General features: G+C 39.7%; 1 protein-coding gene and 1 pseudogene across 3 annotated transcripts; both read right to left on the reverse strand.

The window, feature by feature from the left end:
• Positions 1-523: 523 nt before the first annotated feature.
• Positions 524-1,846, reverse strand: LOC139412306 (glutathione S-transferase theta-1-like; annotated as a pseudogene).
• Positions 1,847-10,445: 8,599 nt separating this feature from the next.
• LOC139411927 (solute carrier family 2, facilitated glucose transporter member 11-like) lies at positions 10,446-19,828 on the reverse strand. 3 transcript variants are annotated; one of them, XM_071158689.1, is made up of 12 exons: positions 19,739-19,828; positions 18,670-18,768; positions 17,766-17,926; positions 17,334-17,458; positions 17,043-17,172; positions 16,782-16,930; positions 16,021-16,208; positions 15,326-15,436; positions 11,855-11,956; positions 11,509-11,584; positions 11,120-11,247; positions 10,446-10,943 (listed from the first exon to the last, which is right to left on the reverse strand). In XM_071158689.1, the coding sequence occupies exons 1-12, from the start codon at positions 19,775-19,777 to the stop codon at positions 10,746-10,748; spliced, it is 1,506 nt and encodes a 501-aa protein (XP_071014790.1). In that variant the 5' UTR covers positions 19,778-19,828; the 3' UTR covers positions 10,446-10,745. The 3 variants fall into 3 exon arrangements, with proteins under 3 accessions (XP_071014790.1, XP_071014789.1, XP_071014791.1); XM_071158688.1 differs by lacking the exon at positions 19,739-19,828 and adding an exon at positions 19,283-19,732; XM_071158690.1 differs by lacking the exons at positions 17,334-17,458; positions 17,766-17,926; positions 19,739-19,828 and adding an exon at positions 19,283-19,732 and having other exon boundaries at positions 17,057-17,172.
• Between the last annotated feature and the right edge of the window lie 2,140 nt (positions 19,829-21,968).

Here is a 21,968-nt window from a genome sequence, read left to right on the forward strand (position 1 = left end):
ATTTTATAAGATGTACTTTTCTCCTATATCAAGAACAAAGAAAGTATCACCAAGAACAGGTTAGTTGAAAATTGGCCTGCTATGCCTTATACTAGCTAATGTGTAATGTATGGAAGCATTCATAGATCAGCACAACAATGTGGAGCTATGTCTACTGGAAATTGCCTCCTGTTTTGTAAATTGTTTTTGTACAAAAATGTTATTTTCCACTGGGTTTTTATTGTTGTGCATCCCATAATTCTTGATTTGTATATCATAAAAAAAATCTTACTTTATTGAACATTTTCACCCCAAGTCAAGGTTCTTGTTCATTAACCTGAACCATCTAGCTACTAATTTTGCATCATATCATACAGTGGCTCATGTAAGGCACTCTGATCTAGGTCAACACGGACAGCACAAGCATAATCTGTGAGTAGTGTTGCTGTTAATAATTGTGCAAGCTTTTATATCAAACTATATTCAGATTATCTCTGTTTGGCATTGGACCTGTCCCAGAGACGGTACAGCACTGTGTGCCTTGTCAAGAGTGTCCCCCACTGGTCCAGCTTAACAGTTTGGGCCGATCCTTCAGAATGTCTAACGCCACCTAGGGGCTGAGAGCAAGCAGTCAATTTATTTAGGCAGACTCACGTGATTCTGTAAATGGGTAGCAATCAGACAATCCATAAATCTAAATATACTGTAGTATGTGGTTAAACAGACAATGTTCCTTGACTGTGTTGTAGGACCATATTTTCAGCAGAAATGTATGCTTCACCCAGTGATTGAACTCGGCTGGAGAAGTTGGTCCACTGCTCCTCACCTGCATGTTTTCACACACCTGCATGAGTTCACACACGGCCAGCAAGTTAGCCAGGCTGATGTCATCTCCACAGAGGAAGGGCTGCCTCTTGAGGAACATGTTCTCCAGCTTCTCCAGGGTGTCACCCAGGTCTGCTAAAGCCCTCTCCACCTTCAGTGGGTCTGTGGGCTACCCTGTCATACTGGGCAGTAAAACCTACACCACAAAGCAGCATTGTGTAATATCTAGGCTGCAAAGAGATAGTGGCAGTGGGACTAGGCTACATTTTACCTGCTATAAAGCATAGTGTGTTCCATGAGCGAGCCTTACCCCCATGATAAAGACCTTGGTTGCATGTGGTGGTGTGTTGGTATGGTGCCATCGAACCAGGGTCTAGTGACGCCTCTAGCGTTAAGATGCAGTGCCTTCGACTGCTGCCCCACATGTTTTGGTTACTGTAGAAACAACTGAAGCCTATCATTTTTTTATTTTTGTCGATTGTGAAATAATAGTATAGATTGACTGTTGACATTTTGAAGAGCTAGGTAGGTAGCTTGCAAGTACACCCACTGAGGATAACTCGACAGAGATCACCCATGAATGCCGAAGTAGGACAAAGTTCAAGGTACAGTAAGTAAGCTTACGTTCAATGCAGGACAGAGCTCTGCTTTTAAAACAATGTATCGCTCAGTCTGTTAATGTATCAAACATCAATATGCATTTCCATTTAACATGAATAATCTGTGTAGGAACCTTAAGGATAAGATTGCTTGCATGTTAGCTAGATGTTGTTGGTAACGTTAGCTGTAGCCCAAAGTCCGGCAGATGGTAATATATGCTGGCCTTTGGGCTACGGCACTAGCTAGTAGCCCAGCCAGCTGTAAACTCACCTTTTCGTATCGCAACAGTTTTCACCGTGTGCGAAATTGTATTGCTCTACATGGTTGTGACAACAAATCCAAATACACTTCTAATGCCTTTCTACCAGCCATTATAAACGTATTTGTATTCTTAACTAGATACTAGGTACTGTAAACTACTTAGCCACCACCAAGCATATACTCCGTGCGTGCAAGGCGTAATCAATGGATGGACTAGCAGCAGACAGTGTTGCCAACTCCTCAGTAAGGAAAGTAGCAATTGGCTGTCCTTTTCTAATTTTAAAATGTATTTTAAACAGAAAGTACATGAGGGAACACAAGTGTGTATATATAGATTATATACAATGGACAATCAAGCTAGGGGGTACAATATCACATTACAATTACACAAGGACCTTAAGGGACATACATACACTTATAATTCTAACAGCTTTTTTCTTAGTATAGTATTTAATTGTCTTAACCTACACCACAAAGCAGCATTTTTTGTAGGGTAAGAAAATATGTTTTTTGTTTGTGAATGTACATTTGTGTATATGAAATTTGGCCAAAAGAATAATACAATTAATTACATAAAAATGTTTCAGTTTATTTCTATCGCATGTAAAGAATCCAAGTAGTACATCTCTCCACAATAGTGTAACATCTATATAAATGTGTTCAATTATAAATCTACTGATGTCTTGCCACAGTTTTCTTACATGAATACAATGCCAAAAAAGATGCAACACTGTTTGTTTCTGGGTGGTCATTACAAAAGGAGCAATTTGAGTTGATGTTTTCCTTAAACTTCTTCATATAGTGGTTGGCAGGATAATATTTATGAATAATTTTAAAGGAAACTTCCTTAATTTTGTTAACAAGTAGGTATGTGTGTGGCAACATCCAAACTTTTTTCTAACAGATATCAATAAATCCATTCCAATAAGGCATGACATAGATACAACATCCTGCTGAAACAAGGTTCGTATCGCTCTGTTGTTGAATGGACCAAAAGAGAAACAAATCTGTCCTACTGATGAGTCAACAGGGTCAATAGAAGTTATGCTCTGAGGGTCAGAATAACAGAGCAACACCTGAGGGAATGGCATCTAAAACAATTGCAAAATCTTTAGGTGTTACAGGGACCTTGTAAAGTGATAAGAATTCCTTATAACTGAGTAAAAGACCCTCTGCATTTACCAGTTGGCTCACCAATAGGATATTATTTCGGAACCAATATTCTAAAAACAAAGAAGTATTTTTATACAATATATCCCGATTATTCCATATATAATATCAGTGTGGAGAAAATGTGTGTTTATAAATTAAGGAACATGACAAGAAAACCTGCCGGTGAGCTATTGGCTGTCCTAAAAGTCGCTAGAAGTCATAAAATGACGTCATCGCCTAATTTGCATAATTGGCCATGTGCATGCTGTAGGAGAGAGGAATAATGTCGTGGGAGAGACAAAAAGTGAGTAAAAAACACCCTAAATATGTTTAGAACTACAAATTAACTTTGTTCTTTCGATTCTTGTTTTTTTTATGTCATAATTCCAACCATCCTCCTTTATCCTGGCTTGGGACCGGCAAAAGTGACTTAAAGAGACACTCTTTTAGTTTAGTTTTCTTGATTTGTTTTTGTTTTTAACCTTATGGTCCACTTAGGAGCCTACAACAAGTCACAGTAAAACATGAACATTTTTAACCATAACATTTAAAAACAATGTTAGTATACAATCTACATTAACAAACTAAATGGACCAAAAAGAGACAACTGTCAATGTGAGAAAATTATGGTAGCTAGTCTGGCCCTAATTCATGTTCATTGTTTTTTAAAATGTAAGCCAGGGCTGGATCAGCCAGCAGCAGCTTCCCGCATGCGTGATTCATTTGCAGTCTGGACATGGAGGGGGGAACGTATGCTGCTCTGACTGCAGCTGGGAGGGACTGCTGCGCGAGGACTGGGCCGCCTGTGAGTGCTTTGGGACTGGGGTGGGGCCCACGGCAGCACCCGCTGCTCTGTGAGAAGAGTAAGAAGATAAAGATACGTGCTTTCATGTCAGAGTCTCCAAAAGTCTCCAATAACACCAGAAAAAGTTGCTAGATTTGTTGCTAGTCGCTTTTTTGAAAATGTGTCGCTAGAGGAGTATGAATACTCGCTAAATATAGCGACAAAGTTGCTAAGTTGGCAACACTGGCAGCAGATTGCCCATGATCCTTTTAGATTTTATAAAAAAGTACATGTTAGTAGGACAGAACAATTAGCTATAAAATCTTTGTTAGAATGCTTTACATCTAATTTCTAAGTAAATATTTGCAGGTTATGCTCAGTTTTCAAGTAGATCATATGGCTGTAAAAACAACATTATGGAAGTTACAAACCATCCGTTTGGTATTTTATTATGATCCCATTAGCTTACTCTTCTTGGGGTCCACTCAAAACATGAAACATTGCATTATACAGAACATTAATTAATAGACAACACCTCAAGGATATACACTGCTCAAATAAAGGGAACACTAAAATAACACATCCTAGATCTGAATGAATGAAATATTCTTATTAAATACTTTTTTCTTTACATAGTTGAATGTGCTGACAACAAAATCACACAAATTATCAATGGAAATTAAATTTATCAACCCATGGAGGTCTGGATTTGGAGTCACACTCAAAATTAAAGTGGGAAACCACACTACAGGCTGATCCAACTTTGATGTAATGTCCTTAAAACAAGTCAAAATGAGGCTCAGTAGTGTGTGTGGCCTCCACGTGCCTGTATGACCTCCCTACAACGCCTGGGCATGCTCCTGATGAGGTGGTGGATGGTCTCCTGAGGGATCTCCTCCCAGACCTGGACTAAAGTGTAACGGATGTGAAACTCTAGCTTAGTTAGCGGTGGTGCGCGCTAAATAGTGTTTCAATCGGTGACGTCACTTGCTCGGAGACCTTGAAGTAGTGGTTCCCCTTGCTCTGCAAGGGCCGCGGCTTTTGTGGAGCGATGGGTAACAGTGCTTTGAGGGTGACTGTTGTTGATGTGTGCAGAGGGTCCCTGGTTCGTGCCCGGGTATGGGCGAGGGGACGGTCTGAAGTTATACTGTTACATTGATGCTGTTGACCCGGATCGCTGGTTGCTGCGGAAAAAGGAGGAGGTCAAAAGGGGGGTGAGTGTAACAGATGTGAAACGGCTAGCTTAGTTAGCGGTGCGCGCTAAATAGCGTTTCAATCGGTGACGTCACCCGGGTATGGGCGAGGGGACGGTTTAAAGTTATACTGTAACAAAAGCATCCGCCAACTCCTGGACAGTCTGTGGTGCAACGTGGCGTTGGTGGATGGAGCGAGACATGATGTCCCAGATGTGCTCAATTGGATTCAGGTCTGGGGAGCGGGCGAGCCAGTCCATAGCATCAATGCCTTCCTCTTGCAGGAACTGCTGACACACTCCAGCCACATGAGGTCTTGCATTGTCTTGCATTAGGAGGAACCCAGGGCCACCCGCACCAGCATATGGTCTCACAAGGGGTCTGAGGATCTCATCTCGGTACCTAATGGCAGTCAGGCTACCTCTGGCGAGCACATGGAGGGCTGTGCGGCCCCCCAAAGAAATGCCACCCCACAGCATGACTGACCCACCGCCAAACCGGTCATGCTGGAGGATGTTGCAGGCAGCAGAACGTTCTCCATGGCGTCTCCAGACTCTTGTCACGTCTGTCACGTGCTCAGTGTGAACCTGCTTTCATCTGTGAAGAGCACAGGGCGCCAGTGGCGAATTTGCCAATCTTGGTGTTCTCTGGCAAATACCAAACGTGCTGCACGGTGTTGGGCTGTAAGCACAACCCCCACCTGTGGATGTTGGGCCCTCATACCACCCTCATGGAGTCTGTTTCTGACCGTTTGAGCAGACACATTCACATTTGTGGCCTGCTAGAGGTCGTTTTGCAGGGCTCTGGCAGTGCTCCTCCTGCTCCTCCTTGCACAAAGGCGGAGGTATCGGTCCTGCTGCTTTGGTTGTTGCCCTCCTATGGCCTCCTCCACGTCTCCTGATGTACTAGCCTGTCTCCTGGTAGCGTCTCAAATCAAATTTATTTTATATAGCCCTTCGTACATCAGCTGATATCTCAAAGTGCTGTACAGAAACCCAGCCTAAAACCCCAAACAGCAAGCAATACAGGTGTAGAAGCACGGTGGCTAGGAAAAACTCCCTAGAAAGGCCAAAACCTAAGAAGAAACCTAGAGAGGAACCAGGCTATGTGGGGTGGCCAGTCCTCCATGCTCTGGACACTACGCTGACAGACACAGCAAACCTTCTTGCCACAGCTCGCATTGATGTGCCATCCTGGATGAGCTGCACTACCTGAGCCACTTGTGTGGGTTGTAGACTCCGTCTCATGCTACCACTAGAGTGAAAGCACCGCCAGCATTCAAAAGTGACCAAAACATCAGCCAGGAAGCATAGGAACTGAGAAGTGGTCTGTGGTCACCACCTGCAGAACCACTCCTTTATTGGGGGTGTCTTGCTAATTGCCTATAATTTCCACCTGTTATCTATTCCATTTGCACAACAGCATATGAAATTTATTGTCAATCAGTGTTGCTTCCTAAGTGGACAGTTTGATTTCACAGAAGTGTGATTGACTTGGAGGTACATTGTGTTGTTTAAGTGTTCCCTTTATTTTTTTGAGCCGTGTAATTATCTACAAGCATTTCGCTACACTCGCAATAACATCTGCTAACAATGTGTATGTGACCACTAAAAAATTTGATTTGATCAATTTAAAACGTCTCACACAGCCTACATATCAGTACATACACAAAATATCTAGGTCAAGTAGGCAAGATGCGTTGTGCCATGAGGTGTTGCTTTATCAGTTTTTTTTAAATCAGGTTTTCTGGTGTCTGAAATGGGTAAATCAGTGTTGTGTGTAAGTTGACTATGCAAACAATTTGGAATTTTCAACACATTAACGTTTCTTAGAAAAACAAGAAGTGATGCAGTCAGTCTCTCCTCTACTTTTAGCAAAGAGAGACTGGCATACATAGTGGTTAGAGTGTTGGACTTGTAACCAAAAGGTTGCAAGTTCGAATCCCCGAGCCGACAAGGTAAACATCTGTCGTTCTGCCCCTGAACAAGGCAGTTAACCCACTGTTCCTAGGCCATCATTGAAAATGAGAATTTGTTCTTAATTAACTGACCTGCCTAGTTAAATAAAGGTTTAAAAAATAATAATATTTGTACTGGTATTAGCCCTCTGATTGCAGTGAATAGCAAAACGACGTGATGCTCTGTTCTGGGCCAGCTGCAGTTTTTCTAGGTCCTTTGCAGCACCTGACCATATGACTGGGCAATAATCAAGATAAGATAAAACTAGAGCCAGCAGGACTTGCTTTGTGGAGTGTGGTGTCAAATAAAGTTTGAGTATCTGTACTTTCACAATATACACTTCCTATAAAAAGTCTACACCACCTTGAACTTTTTTCACATTTTGTTGCATTGCAAAGGGGGATTGAAATAGATTTAATAGAGATTTTTTTTGTAATTGATCTACACAAAATACTCTACAAATGTTTACAAATTAATAAAAATTAAAGCTGTAATGTGTAACTTTTTGGGCTACCCGACCAAATTCACATAGAAATGTGAGTTATAGAAATGTCATTCTCATCAAAAGCAAGTCTAAGAAGCAGTAGATCTGTTCTACATGCGCTATTTCTATGCTTCCTCTTTTTAAGTTTTTGCATCTTTTACTTTCGGTTTTGTACACCAGCTTCAAACAGCTGAAGATACTCTCTTTTTGGTTATTGAAAATATATTTTGCATCGGTTTAGATGGTAAAATGATTCTCTACACTATACATTGCTTGTTTTGTCACATAAATTGAACTTAGGTGAACTATTTGAATTTTAGCAACCAGGAAATAGCGGAGAGTTTTCTGCATATTGCATCTTTAAATAACTAAAATATAGTAATTGCATAAGTATTCACCACCTTTATTTAGGCAAGCCTAAATTAGATCAGAAGTCAAATTTGTCTTAACAAATCACATAAGTTATATGGGCTCACTCTGTGTGAAATAATAGGGGTTGACATGATGACTACCCCTTCCTCTGTTCCCCATACATACATCTATCCCTTAGTCAAGTATTGAATTTCAAGCACAGTTTCTACTACAAAGGCCAGGGAACATTTCAAAAGCCTCATAAAGAATCAGACATTAAATATATCTTTAAGCATGGTCAAGTTAATAATTATGCTGTGGATGATGTATTAAACCACCCTGACGCATCAAAGATGCAGTCCTCCTTCTGAACTCAGTTGCCGGAGAGGAAGGAAACCGCTCAGAGATTTCACAATGAGGCCAATGGTGACTTTAAAACAGTTAGTGTTTTAATTTTATTTTTTTAACCTTTATTTTAACCAGGTAGGCCAGTTGAGAACAAGTTCTCATTTACAACTGCGACCTGGCCAAGATAAAGCAAAAGCAGTGCGACACAAACAACACAAAGTTACACATGGGATAAACAAACGTACTGTCAATAACACAATAGAAAAATCTATATACAGTGTGTGCAAATGTAGTAAGATTAGGGAGGTAAGGCAATAAATAGGCCATAGTGGCGAAATAATTACAATTTATCAATTAAACACTGGAGTGATACATATACAGAAGATGAAACGACAAGTAGAGATACTGGGGTGCAAAGGAGCAAAGAAATAAATAACAATATAGGGATGAGGTAGTTGGGTGTGCTATTTACAGATGGGCTGTGTACAGGTGCAATGATCGGTAAGCAGCTCTGACAGCTGATGCTTAAAGTTAGTGAGGGAGATATAAGACTCCGGCTTCAGTGATTTTTGCAATTCGTTCCAGTCATTGGCAGCAGAGAACTGGAAGGAAAGGCGGGAGAAGGAGGACATGGCTTTGGGGATGACCAGTGAAATATACCTGCTGGAGCGCGTGCTATGGGTGTGTGCTGCTATGGTGACCAGTGAGTTGAGATAAGGCGGAGCTTTACCTAGCAAAGACTTATAGATGACCTGGAGCCAGTGTGTTTGGCGACGAATATGTAGCGAGGGCCAGCCAACGAGAGCATACAGGTCGCAGTGGTGGATAGTATATGGGGCTTTGGTGACAAAACGGATGGCACTGTGATAGACTACATCCAATTTGCTGAGTAGAGTGTTGGAGGCTATTTTGTAAATTACATCACAGAAGTCGAGGATCGGTAGGATAGTCAGTTTTACGAGGGTATGTTTGGTAGCATGAGAGAAGGATGCTTAATGGCTGTGATAGGAGAAAACTGAGGATAGATCAACAACGTTGTAGTTACTCCACAATAGTAACCTAATTGACAGAGTGAAAAGAAGGAAGCCTGTACAGAATATAAATATTCCAAAACATGCATTCTGTTTGCAACAAGGCACTAAAGTAATACTGCAAAAATGTGGCAAAGCAATTCACTTTTTGTCCTGAATACAAAGTGTTATATTTGTGGCAAATCCAATAAAACACATTACCGAGTACCACTCTCCATAATTTCAATCGTAGTGGTGGCTGCATCATGTTATGGGTATGCTTGTAATCATCAAGGACTGGAGAGTTTTTTTTATGATAAAAAATAAACCGCAAAATCCTAGAGGGAAACTTGGTTTATTCTGCTTTCCACCAGACACTGGGAGATGAATTCACCTTTCAGCAGGACAATAACCTAAAACAGGGGTTCGTAAACATTTTCACTCAGGCCCCCCTTCCAGCATTGGGGAACATCACGCGCTCCCCTTGTGCGCATGCCACATCTATTTCTATGGGCACAAGCACTGTTCATGACACAAACTGTTCAAACAGTTTTGCAAAATATTTTGCAGGTTTGCATTAACCAATTTCTCAATTGTACATTGTGCATTATATTGTTATTACATTCTATTAGTAAGTTGAAAGCCGGACTGAGTGTGCCAGTTGGAGCTCTCCCCCTCGCCCCACAGTTTGGGAACCGCTGACCTAAAACACAAGGCCAAATCTACACAAGTTGGTTACCAAGAAGGCAGACAGTTTTGACTTAAATCTACTTGAACATCAATGGCAAGACCTGCAAATTGTTGTCTAGCAATGATCAACAACCAATTTGACAGATCTTTAAGAATTTTTTAAAGAATAGTGGGCAAATGTTGCACAATCTAGATGTGGAAAGCTACTTAGACTTACCCAGAAAGACTCACAGCTGCAATCGCTGCCAAAGGTGCTTCTACAATGTATTGACTCAGGGGTGTGTATACTTATGTAAAGGAGATATTTGCAAACATTTCTAAAAACATTTTTTCACTTTGTCATTAGCTAATTTCTTTATTATATTTCAATATTACCACTTGTATTATATTATAATGCTGCAATGGCATTTTTTGTCCTATTGACCATGAATGATTCCTTTGTTCAGTTTCTAGACAGCCTCATTATCACATGCCCTGGCCTGGCCATATGGCTGTGATTCTGTTGATTTTAATCTCGGTAATCCAACCTCAAATTAAACGTTGAGTAACTAAAAAGTAAGTAAAGTAACAACACATTATGACTACACTAAAATATGATGCTGTAAGTGTGTAAGCACAAAAACATTGAACTGAGTGCTGGTTTGTTTGGAGATTATTTGGGTGGGAGTATCGTATCGTCCAGTTAAATCCATGAAATCAAAGATTGCCTCACATATGAAGTGGGCTGCAAACTTGTAAGCCTCTCTCCATGTCTTCATTTAGGAGACTGACATGTTGTGGACAGATTTGATTGGAAATACGGACTTGGAGGATAGTCATCTCAAAATGTATTTTATTCATTCAAAAGGTTAATTGGCAGATGTTTGCAGATACAGATATAGATCAAATGTCAACACATTTTCCAGTAAAATTCTTATAATATAATCCTGAGCAGCTAATACCATATGACCAGTATATGTTGTTTCCTATGTTCCAGTTATCATAATGTCTACTCTTCAAAATCACGATCCCTGACAAAGAATGAACATTCTGGAACTTTAAAAAAATCCATATGATAGGGAGATATTCATAGTGTGGTACACATTTGCAGCAAACACTGGAAGCTGTGTTTCACAGAGGGGTTGACAACAACGTTGTACTTGGGCTGTGGTCAGCTTTGGAAGCTTTTCTCTTTTCTCCAGACTGGAACTCTGTTTGGATCTCCAGGAAGGTTTTGTTCTTCGTCTCGGGGACTACCAGGAATATGTATACAGCCACCAAGACACAAACAACCAAGAACACCAGGAAACAATACTGCTGCAACTTAGTCTGTGGGAGTAGAAGAGCAGACCAAATCCATCTAAAGCCAGCTCTCAAAACAACCATATCCTAATTCCATATCAGTCAACGGTACTTATATAAAACTAATCTGATATCAATACGTATAACCTAACAGTAACCACCTTATCTTAAAGGTTAAGTATCACGAAACAGTTGGAACCTACCACAATAAATGGAAACGCCATGCCAATGAAGAAGAAGCTGAGCCAGTTCACGGACCCTCCGATCATGTACGCAGCAGGCCGTGTGGTTTGTGTGAATAACTCTGTGATCAAGATGTTTGTCACACCACCTGCAAAGGACAAAGTGAAGGTATAGCAGGGTTGGGGTCAATTCCATTTCAATTCCAGTCAATCCAAAAAGTAAAACAAATTTCAATTCAAAATGTTCTAATTGAAAAGCATTGAAAATAATTTGAATTTCAGTGTGCTTACTGAATTGACCTAAAACCTGAGCTAAAGTGTTAGTTTTAAATTGATTTATAATCAGATGATAAATAATATTGCTGTGAGATCACACCATACATCAGTTATACGTAAGTTCTGTAGGTTACCTGGTCCCATGCCAAAGCTCAGTATGAAAGCAAAGACACATCCCATACTAAGATAAGGTATCCATGGGCCTGCTCCCTGTGTTCAAGGAAAGAACACATAATAAAATCATAAACAAACTAGTGTTCCCAAAGTGGCCACCCAAGCCACATTCAGGGTTGGCAACACCAACGTAATTTATTTTATATCATTTTTCTTATGGTAACACACAAGGGTATAGAAACATACTATTGCTGACGTTACAGAAACTAGCAGGTCACATTTAATAATGCATAAGTGCAATACATGTATCTTTTTCTGATTAAAACATTCACACAAAATTGAATTATTGGATCAAAGATGCTTTACTTGGAAGGTGAGGGTCAGAGTGAAGCAAATACACCAGAAAGCCATAAGGGTGTACCCTCCGATGATAAGCACTTTTCGTCCCAGAGATTCGATCAGCATGCCCTGAAAGACACAGCATCTCGCATGACATACCAGCAGACAAGCCGTGGAGAAATATATGATCTTCTTAGTTGAAAATCCTAATTAACACGTTTCCAGTCATAACTAGTATCGCACCACTGGTATCTTCATTAAATACAGTGCATTCGGAAAGTATTCAGACACCTTCACTTTTTCCACATTTTGTTACGTTACAGCCTTATTCTAAAATTGATTCAATTGTTATTTACTCCTCATAAATCGACACACAATACCCCATAATGACAAAGCAAAAACAGACATTTTTGCAAATGTATAAAAATAATTAAAAAAACTGAAATATCACATTTACATTTACAATATCACAGTATTCAGACACTCTACTCAGTACTTTGTTGAAGCTTATTTGGCAGCGATTACTGCCTCAAGTCTACTTGGGTATGACGCTACAAGCTTGGCACACCTGTATTTGGGGAGCTTCTCCCATTCTTCTCTGCAGATCCTCTCAAACTCTGTCAGATTGGATGGGGAGCTTCGCTGCACAGCTATTTGCAGGTATCTCCAGAGATATTCAATCGGGTTCAAGTCCGAGCTCTGGCTGAGCCACTAAAGGATATTCAGAGACTTGTCCCAAAGCCACTCTGGCATTTTCTTGGCTGTGTGCTTAGTAGGGACATTGTCCTGTCGGAAGGTGAACCTTCGAGTATGTTTTCAAGGATCTCTCTGTACTTTGCTTTGTTCATCTTTACCTTGATCCTGACTAGTCTCCTAGTCCCTTCCGCTGAAAAACAAACATCCCCACAGCATGATGCTGCCACCACCATGCTTCACCGTAGGGATGGTATTGGCCAGGTGATTAGCAGTGCCTGGTTTCCTCCAGACGTGACACTTGGCATTCAGGGCAAAGAGTTCAATCTTGGTTTCATCAGATCAGAGAATCTTGTTTCTCATGGTCTGAGATTCCTTTAGGTGCCTTTTGGCAAACTCCAAGTGGGCTGTCATATGCCTTTTACTGAGGAGTGGCTTCTGTCTGTACACTCTACCATAAAGGACTGATTGGTGGACTGCTGCAGAGATGGTTGTCCTTCTGGAAGGTTCCTCTCCACAGAGGAACTCTGGAGCTCTGTCAGAGTAACTATCAGGTTCTTAGTCACCTCCCTGACCAAGGCCGTTCTCCGCCGATTGCTCAGTTTGGCCCGGCGGCCAGCTCTAGGAAGAGTCTTGGTGGTTCCAAAGTTCTTCCATTTAAGAATGCTGCAGACATTTTTTTTGGTGCCCATCCCCAGATCTGTGCCTCGACCCAATCCTATCTCAGAGCTCTAAGGACAAATCCTTCGACCTCATGGCTTGGTTTTTGCTCTGACATGCACTGTCAACTGTGGGACCTTATATTGACTGGTGTCTTCCTTTCAAAATCATGTCCAATTGAATTTACCACAGGTGGAGAAACATCTCAAGGATGGTCAATGGAAACAGGACCCACCTGAGCTCAATTTTGCGTCTCGTAGCATAGGGTCTGAATAATTATAAGGTATTTCAGTTTTCTTGGCTTTGTCATTATGTGGCATTGTGTGTAGATTGACAAGGAACATTTTTTATTTAATCAGTTTTGGAATAAGGCGACTAATGTACCAAAATGTGGAAAAAGTGAAGGGGTCTGAATACGTTCTGAATGAACTGTATGTTAATCCTTGCAAATGTATTCATAACCCTTGGATTTCTTCACATTTTATTGTGTTAAAAGTGGAATTAAAATTGAATTAAATTGAATCTACTCTAAATAATCTGTAATGTCAAAGTGGGAAAAATCTTTAACTAAGGTTAATAAAAATGGTATCACTAAAATATAGTCACTGCATAAGTATTCAGCCCCTTTGTTCAGGCAAACCTAAATGAGTTCAGGAGTAAAATTTGGCTTAACAAATCACACAAGTTACATGAACTCACTCTGTGTGAAATAATAGGGGTTGACATAGTTTCTTTATGACTAACCCTTTCTCTGTCCCCAATGCATACAACATCTGTAAAGTCCCCCAATAAAGTATTGAATTTCAAGCACAGATTTAACTACAAATACTAGGGAGCTTTTCGAAAGCCTCATTGAGAAGGGAAGTGATTGGTAGATGGTAACAATAACATATCAGACATTGAATATCTCTTTAAACATGGTCAAGTTAATGATTATGCTGTGGATTATGTATAAAACCACCCAGACACATCAAAGATACAGTCGTCCTTCTGAACTGAGCTGCAGGACAGGAATTAAACTTCTCAGTGATGTTACCATGAGGCCATTTGTGATTTTTAAAACAGTGACAGAGTTCAGTGGCTGTGATGGGAGAAAACTGAGGGTTGATCAACGACATTGCACTGATGCTACAATAATGACTTAAATGACAGAGTGAAAAGTTGAATACAAATATACAGCATAAAAAATTAAATAAAAACAAGCATCCTGTATGCAACAAAGCACTAAAGTAATACTGCAAAAAAACATGGAAAAGGAATAAACTTTTTGACCTAAATTCAAAGCCTTATGTTTGGGGCAAATCCAACACAACACATCACTGAGTAACTACCTCATTATTTTCAAGCATGTTGGTGACTGCATCATGGTATGGGTATGCTTGGCAAATACTGGGGAGTTTGTCAGGATAAAAATAAATGGGATGCTGCTAAGCACAGGCAAAATCCTGGAGGAAAACCTGCTTCCGTCTGCTTTATACCAGACACTGGGAGAGGAATTCACCTTTCAGCAGGACAATAACCGCCAACAAAAGGCCAAATATACACTAGAGTAGCTTATCAAGAAGACAGTTAATGTTCCTGAGTAGCCAAGTTACAGTTTTGACTTAAATCTGCTTGAAAATCTATGGCAAGACTTGAAAATTGCTTTCTAGCCATGATCCCCAACATCTTGAAAGAGCTTGAATAATTATGAAAAGAATAATGGGAAAATGTTGCACAATCCAGATCGCTGCCAAATGTGTTTTTAACATGTATTGACTCAGGGAGCTGAGTAGTAAAGTAACGACCATATTTTTGTTATTTAATTTCTATTACTCTAAAAAATACAATAGAAATAGTATTTTGTGTGGATTGTTGACAGAAAAGTACAATGAAATCCATTTGAATCTGACTTTGTAACACAATATAATGTGAAGAAATCCAAGGAGTATGAATACTTTTGCAAGGAACTGTAAATCATAGAATAAATATGTTCTATGAGAACAATATTGTGGGAATGCCACCATGGCATGATGCAATTTGTGATCAGTCATGTGGAAAAGAGGCATGGGGTTGCGTGACAAAACGCTCTGCAATATACTCCATGCATGCTTCTAAATACTTGGATATAAAGTATCTGTACTCTGAGCAATAGTTGACACTTACACAGGTAAGGGCAGTGAGGCATTCACAGGCTCCTGTGCCCACAGTTATGTAGGGTATGTTAACCTCTGGAATTCCAGCCTCCTCAAACACATAATCTGTATAGAAATAAATCTTCAAGAGCGAGAGAAAGAGAGAGAGTTATAGAAAACTAATTAAACACAGGGGCTTCATACTATACCCTATATTGTAAAGTGTATACCATACCGTACACTCTTGACAAAAATAAGCTTTCAAAAGGGTTCTTCGGCTGTCTCCATAAGAGAACCCTTTTCGGTTCCAGTTAGGACCCTTTTTGGTTCCAGGTAGAATAATTTTGGGTTCCATGTAGAACTCTCACGTTAAGTTCATATAGCCTCCAGGACATGCAAGTTGTTATAGAGTATATAGACTATACAGGGCATACATACACTCTTAGGAAAAAAAAGGGCTAGAACCTAAAATGGTTCTTTGACTGTCCCCATAGGAGAACCCTTTGTAGAATCAATTTTGGTACTAGGTAGAACTTTTTGGGGTTCCATCTAGAACCCTCTGTGGAAAGGGTTCTACATGAAACCCAAAAGGGTTCTAACTGAATGGAATATTGTACATTTAAACCAACATCTTCTCATCTCAGCTGACTTGAGTTTATACTGAGAAACATTGCAGCCCTGAGGGCTCATAGGGTCATGTGGTGAATTGGTCTGCTGCTGACGTACAGCGTTGATGCCGTTGAGCTGCTGGGCGGCATTGATCAGGATGATGGTGAGAACTTGCCAGCGGAGGCTGCGGTCCATGAACAGCTCCCAGGGCTTTTTGGGTTTGATCCCCATAGCACTGATCCTCTCCCTCTCCATGTCCTCCCGCTCGCGGTCAAAGTTATCTGTGCCGTGGAGTTGCTTCATCGCTGTCCACAAGGAACACAAGACACAGCTCACATGGTCCCTCTCCTCTCCACGGTTAATTTGTTATCCCTCACACTCATAACAAACAGGAATCCACTCATTCACCCAGCCAATCAAATTAGACACAGTGGGATACACAGTAATATTTCTTTAAGAATCAAAGATTGTGTCACTAGAGAGACATTGCCTAGCAGTGTAACCTTCTGTTATAGTATGTACTGCAGTCATATGCTTGACCCGGTATGTCTCTGAAGGGGAAATATTTCTACAATTGATGTTTCAGAGTTCCGACCCTTCTGATCTGAGATAAAGGTGGAATGATCACCCTCTCCAAAGCTTCCACTATGTGCACCATGTCAAATCAATGTCAGGGACTGAGAGTGACGCAGCTCAGCTCTCTTTTTTAGATCAATGATTGTAGGTTACTATATAGGTTAGCACACTTTGTTCCTTCCTACTTTGTCACTGAAACAACTCTTTTTCTGTCAAAATAGTGTAAAGCACGATTAATGTTGTTTTAAGACAAGTTGTCAGTTCTTATGTGAGAGGGATTTTTACATGTGATTGAAACATACCGGTTCCACATCCAACATCATCCCCTCTGTCGATTAGCAGGTAGCGAGGGCTCTCTGGGAACCAGGGTAGTATGAGGAGCTGCAGGAACGCTGGGATACAGGTGGTAGAGAGTAGGATGGGCCAGTACTCTTCTTTACCCAGGAGCTCACTGCAGGATCATAGACACATTTAGTGTGGGAACGCAGACAAGACATTATACACAGTCTTCATTTCAAAGTACTCTGCGAGGTAGGCTTTAGTCCAGGATGATCTTAACTTACTTAAGCCCAATCACCTGTCCAGTAAGGATGCCCCCAGTGATGAAAATAGAGGTCCCCATCGCCATGGCGCCACGAAGTGCCCTTGGAGCGATTTCCCCCAGATACAGTGGCTGAACGCAAATGCCAATGCCTGCAAATCAGCAGATTGTTAGAACAAATTGCGGCACATTGACTTACAGGCAAGACAGAACCTTCAATACAGCTATATTTTTCAACACACTCATCTTAGAAATAAAGACTGCAAACTGCTGATGTCAACACTTCACTTGACTAACTAACTGACATATTTACCCGCATTTACTCCTGTGAAAAATCGTCCAATTATGAGCAGTTCAAATAATCCAGTGGGATAGCTCAGTCCCATCAACAGAGCAGCCAGTAAGGCAAATGCATTGTTCATCATCAGTGTCCCTTTTCTGTGACACAGAGAATATTTGAAAAATGAAAGGAGAGCCGCACACTCTAGGCGCTCAGATGCAATAATTGAATAACCTAATATCCAATGTTTCAACAGACAAGCTATCTGCATCAGGGTATAGAAAATATTTGCCATTAATACAACATTTATTGAAAGTGCCTTGTTCGGATAGAAAAAATACATAACAGTCAAATGGATATTGCTAAAATAGTAATAATAACCTATGAGTAAAATTGGAGACTGACACAAATATCCAAATGGGAAATATAGCCAGTAGCCACTATTAACAAAACACTTCTCTATACCTCCCAAATTTAATAGCCAGTGTTCCACCAATAGTCGCGCCAATAAATCCACCTATTGTGAAAATGGACACGATGCTGGACCACAGTAGAGTGAGGTATTGCTCTGAGATGTTCTCTTCATAGCGCTCCAGCCAGGTTTGGTTGATGAAATTCTGCACAGACTGGACAAAGAAGGCATCCCTTACTCAATACTGCCTTGAAAAGAGAATGCATTGCTCACAGCTGAAATGTAATCATAATTTGCATTATTTTAGCATTATTATACAGTTGTAAGATCTTAATTTGATCATTATTTTGTTGCTGAGAATCTTCCTGCACCGCAGACAATGCTGATGAGCTTTGTGATTTACATAAATTAATTGAAAACCTACAGTTATATTAATACTATTGTACTTTTCATGTAACCTACTTTTGGCAATGCAGCTAATAGCATAACCACCGATGAAGCAACATTATGCACTAAATGTTTAAATCCTGTTAATGCAGGATTATTTTGTTGTGAACATATAGATCAAATTAAAATCCTACATCTGTGCCCCTGAATGTGTGTGAGAAATGTACCAACCACACAACAGTTACACAACAGTTACACAAGGCTACTGAAATTAAATGGTATAATTATTTTTTTTGAATTACTCAAAAGAGTATTCTTGTTAGTGTTAAATGATTAGTCAAGATTCCCTTGTAGTGTGACGTAAGATTGAAATGGAATATAGTCTCCAGGGTTGCATGTTACTGTGACTGTTTTCTGAACACACAGGCGTGGTTCAATGAGGGCAAAATACAAATTATTATCCAATGTCCTCATCATCATCTCATCAGTTCAATAACAACTAAACCTCTCCTCTTTAGCTATATACGTATAGTCAATTTAAGTAGACAAATATTGACAATAATGTCTTACCTTGGTGGGGGAATTGATGATCGAAATATTATAACCATATTGAAAGGTTCCTCCGATGCAAGCTGCACAAATTGCCAGTAGAAGGGATGTGTTAGGACACTGAAACCAATAACACACATAATTGGTGGATTAGCATTCCATAATATGTACAGAATCTGTGCAGTAGTACTCTTCAACATTCATTACTAACAGAAAAAGGATATCTTCAACAAGAGCAGCCTAATCATTATCATATTTTACTATTAGATAGCTTTCAGAAGTTCAAATGAGGCACAAGTACAGATCAACTATATTTTAGCTAAGGTTATTAATTACAATAGCCAAGTGTAGACAATGAAGTAAACTATAGGTTTCTTTAAATAAGTTAATAATAATTTCAGGCCCCATTTGCAGATGAAGGACACTTAAAACAGTGGGCTTAGTTGATATGCATTATAATACATTTATGTAACCTATAATTCACGTTTAAACTGTCATTACAAGCAATTGTAATAATAATAATAGTAATCATAATGGTAGTAATTATAATAAATTGTCATTACTGTGTTATTACTGTTGTCATTATTATTACTAATCTAGTAATAACACATTGTTATTGTATTGTTATACAAACCTTAATTTTCTGTTTTGTTTCCGTGATACCTTCAAGCAGAGGTTGATATTCCGTATCTCTCTTAGTCATTTTGAGTCCTGTACTTTGTTTAATCTATAGATTTTGCTGTCAAGCAAAATGCATTTATCTTACAAGTGCAAAATTTGCTCTAACGTACTCATCCTTAAGCAGAGTGCCGTTCGAGAATGTGGTTGATGCGCAGTAAATATACTGATTATAATACAACTGATCAGCTGTTTTAATCAGTGTTCCATCGTCTGAGCATACCATCGAATTACAGTCTAAGTTAATTCTGCACTCTTTACACAGCAACCATTGATTATGACTGTGTGAAAGGCATTCCTCTCTCACACACCGGTTACAGATAATCCATTCTGTGTGGATATCATCATCAAACAGGCTATTTTTTTTTATTTGTCATTATATCAATAAATAAAGAAAATCTGTTATGCCTACCCTTTTCTTTAATTCTGCAGACTCTTCATTACTATCCATGTTTGGTTAATTGAGCCAGAACATTCAATAGGCACCATTAATGAAAGTTAGGCAACTGCAACCTACTTATGGATTAAAAAACCTAGGCTATTTATGGCCTGGTAACAGCCAAGGGCACACAGCAGTTCTAATGTGTGATTCCATTGTAGCCTATGCTGTATAATTATCACTAGGGCGTTTGACAGCACACATCAACATTATTTTACTCTGTGCTACCAGTAGGCCTATGCAGTACATTCACCTCAAGCTGATGTGAAACAAGTTAAGAAATTGCACTCTCCACTGAGGTTGACTATCCATTATTTTGATGTACAAAAAACAAACAAAAAATAATAAGAGGTAGAATATAATATGGAAATATGGGATTTCACCCATTTTCATTAGTGAGGCAATTTCCCTCTTTGATCATAAAGACCTCATTGTTTGTGAAGTCAAGTGACCAACAAAGCTCATAAGCCTCTTCTTGGTCAGCAGCATGGTCATTTAACTGTTGCCAGATAGGCTCTACATGTTTTTGCTATAATATCAATCCTTTCTATTTCTAAATACATTTTCACAATGGGAAAAAACTGAAACATATTTATTCAGTATTGACTAGCATATTGATTCTATGGGGACTAGATACCTTTCATTCTATCCTACAATAACCTTGCATGTTTACACAAACATTAGACTTGGAATGTCTAAATTATTAGCCAATTTGTAGACAAAAGAGACCCTTGCATTAAGTTACTTATATTATTTGATGTATAGCCTACTAAATAAATACAGTAAACAGTTCTACTTGAGTTTCTAAACCCAGACGTGCAACATCGCAAGACTTCCGGGAATGCTTGCGAAGCATTCCAAGATTACCAGGCCGAGGTTTGGGGTTAGAGACGTCAATGAGATAAGCAAAACTTTCTTTCCTTAGTTTTTAATTTTCTCTAAATCTAAAGGCACAGCCTAGTTTAGAGCCAAGCTTTTATGTAGCTGAACATGTTTTGTTTTTAGTCAAAAACAACTATGCAACATATCCAGTTTGGTGCGAGACGACTGTTAGACCCGATTATATGTATCTGAGTTTAGCTAGACAACATGACATCGCCTACAAGCGTGATCGAGGATTTTTATTGAAGAAGCAGTTTCTGCTTATCTTCATACTATACTGACTGTTTTAGGTACTACTGTCAGACATTTGCCTGGCAATCCAGACTCCTTGCACCAACCAAACTCTATTCCACGCCCACGGACATTAGTTTCTTCATGCTGACCACATCGCTTGCGTTTCATCCAAACTGCTCTAACCACTAGGCTTCCTGCCGCCCCTATAACTTCAGTTTATTGTTGTTGTAGCCTTGTGTTATTATGCAATTATTAATGGCCATTAGTGAAAGTTATCAAAGCTCTATCGCAATTGCAGATCAGTTGTTCGAATGCATCAGATTGACAGTAACACCAGTGGCGATTTTAGCATGTAAATCTTGGTGGGGCAAACTCCCCCAATTTATTTTAGATGCATGCCAGCAAAGCCACTACACAACACAACACTAAACAATACATTAATTGCACTATAATGATGACAAACGCTGCCCACAAACTGTTAGGGCCTACATAAAGCTGTCCCAACAGCAGTCCCAACATCTTACCACCGCTACACATGGCTATCAGTGGAGCCTTGTCTGGCAGCGAAACAGTTAATTCAGCCTCATTTGCTGCCTTTTAAAAAACATAGCTGATATGGCTGACTTGCTTAAACAAATGGGGTTTCTACTGACAATTGAGATGTACAAACTATGGCATAATGGGACGACGAGCGGATAAGAGGCAATCCATCATTTCGATTAAGACATTAATGAGCGAGCTAGGATGGATGTAGTCAATATAACTTTGTTCAGCACTTTTGAAATGTACAGTGACAGAATTCAGAACATGGCCATTCTTACAGTATGCTCCCTGTACACCAAGTCAGAACTGTAGGATAAAGGGGGTATATAAGCAGACAATATTCATTGATGACATTTATCTAAAACAGGCTATAGGCTATATGTGCACCACCAAGTCAGAACAGTTGGCTAAATTATTAGGGGAAAGGGGACAAAATTATTAGGGTGAGGCACATGGGCTTTTAACAGCTTACTACCCAACATGCACTTAGTATTGCTTTCTTAGCTACAGTATACATATCTCCCTGGCATATTCCATAATTTAT

Source organism: Oncorhynchus clarkii, chromosome 6 (assembly GCF_045791955.1).
Source record: "Oncorhynchus clarkii lewisi isolate Uvic-CL-2024 chromosome 6, UVic_Ocla_1.0, whole genome shotgun sequence".
Lineage (NCBI taxonomy): Eukaryota > Metazoa > Chordata > Actinopteri > Salmoniformes > Salmonidae > Oncorhynchus > Oncorhynchus clarkii.

Excerpts from the sequence above, each read along its gene's own strand:
- LOC139411927 (XM_071158688.1), bottom strand. The coding sequence starts at position 19,351 with ATGACTAAGAGAGATACGGAATATCAACCTCTGCTTGAAGGTATCACG. Across the intron at positions 16,931-17,042 it reads GGACAGGTGATTGGGCTTAA|TGAGCTCCTGGGTAAAGAAG; the intron begins GTAAGTTAAGAT and ends ATGATCCTGCAG. Across the intron at positions 11,248-11,508 it reads GAGCTTTGGCATGGGACCAG|GTGGTGTGACAAACATCTTG; the intron begins GTAACCTACAGA and ends TGTCCTTTGCAG.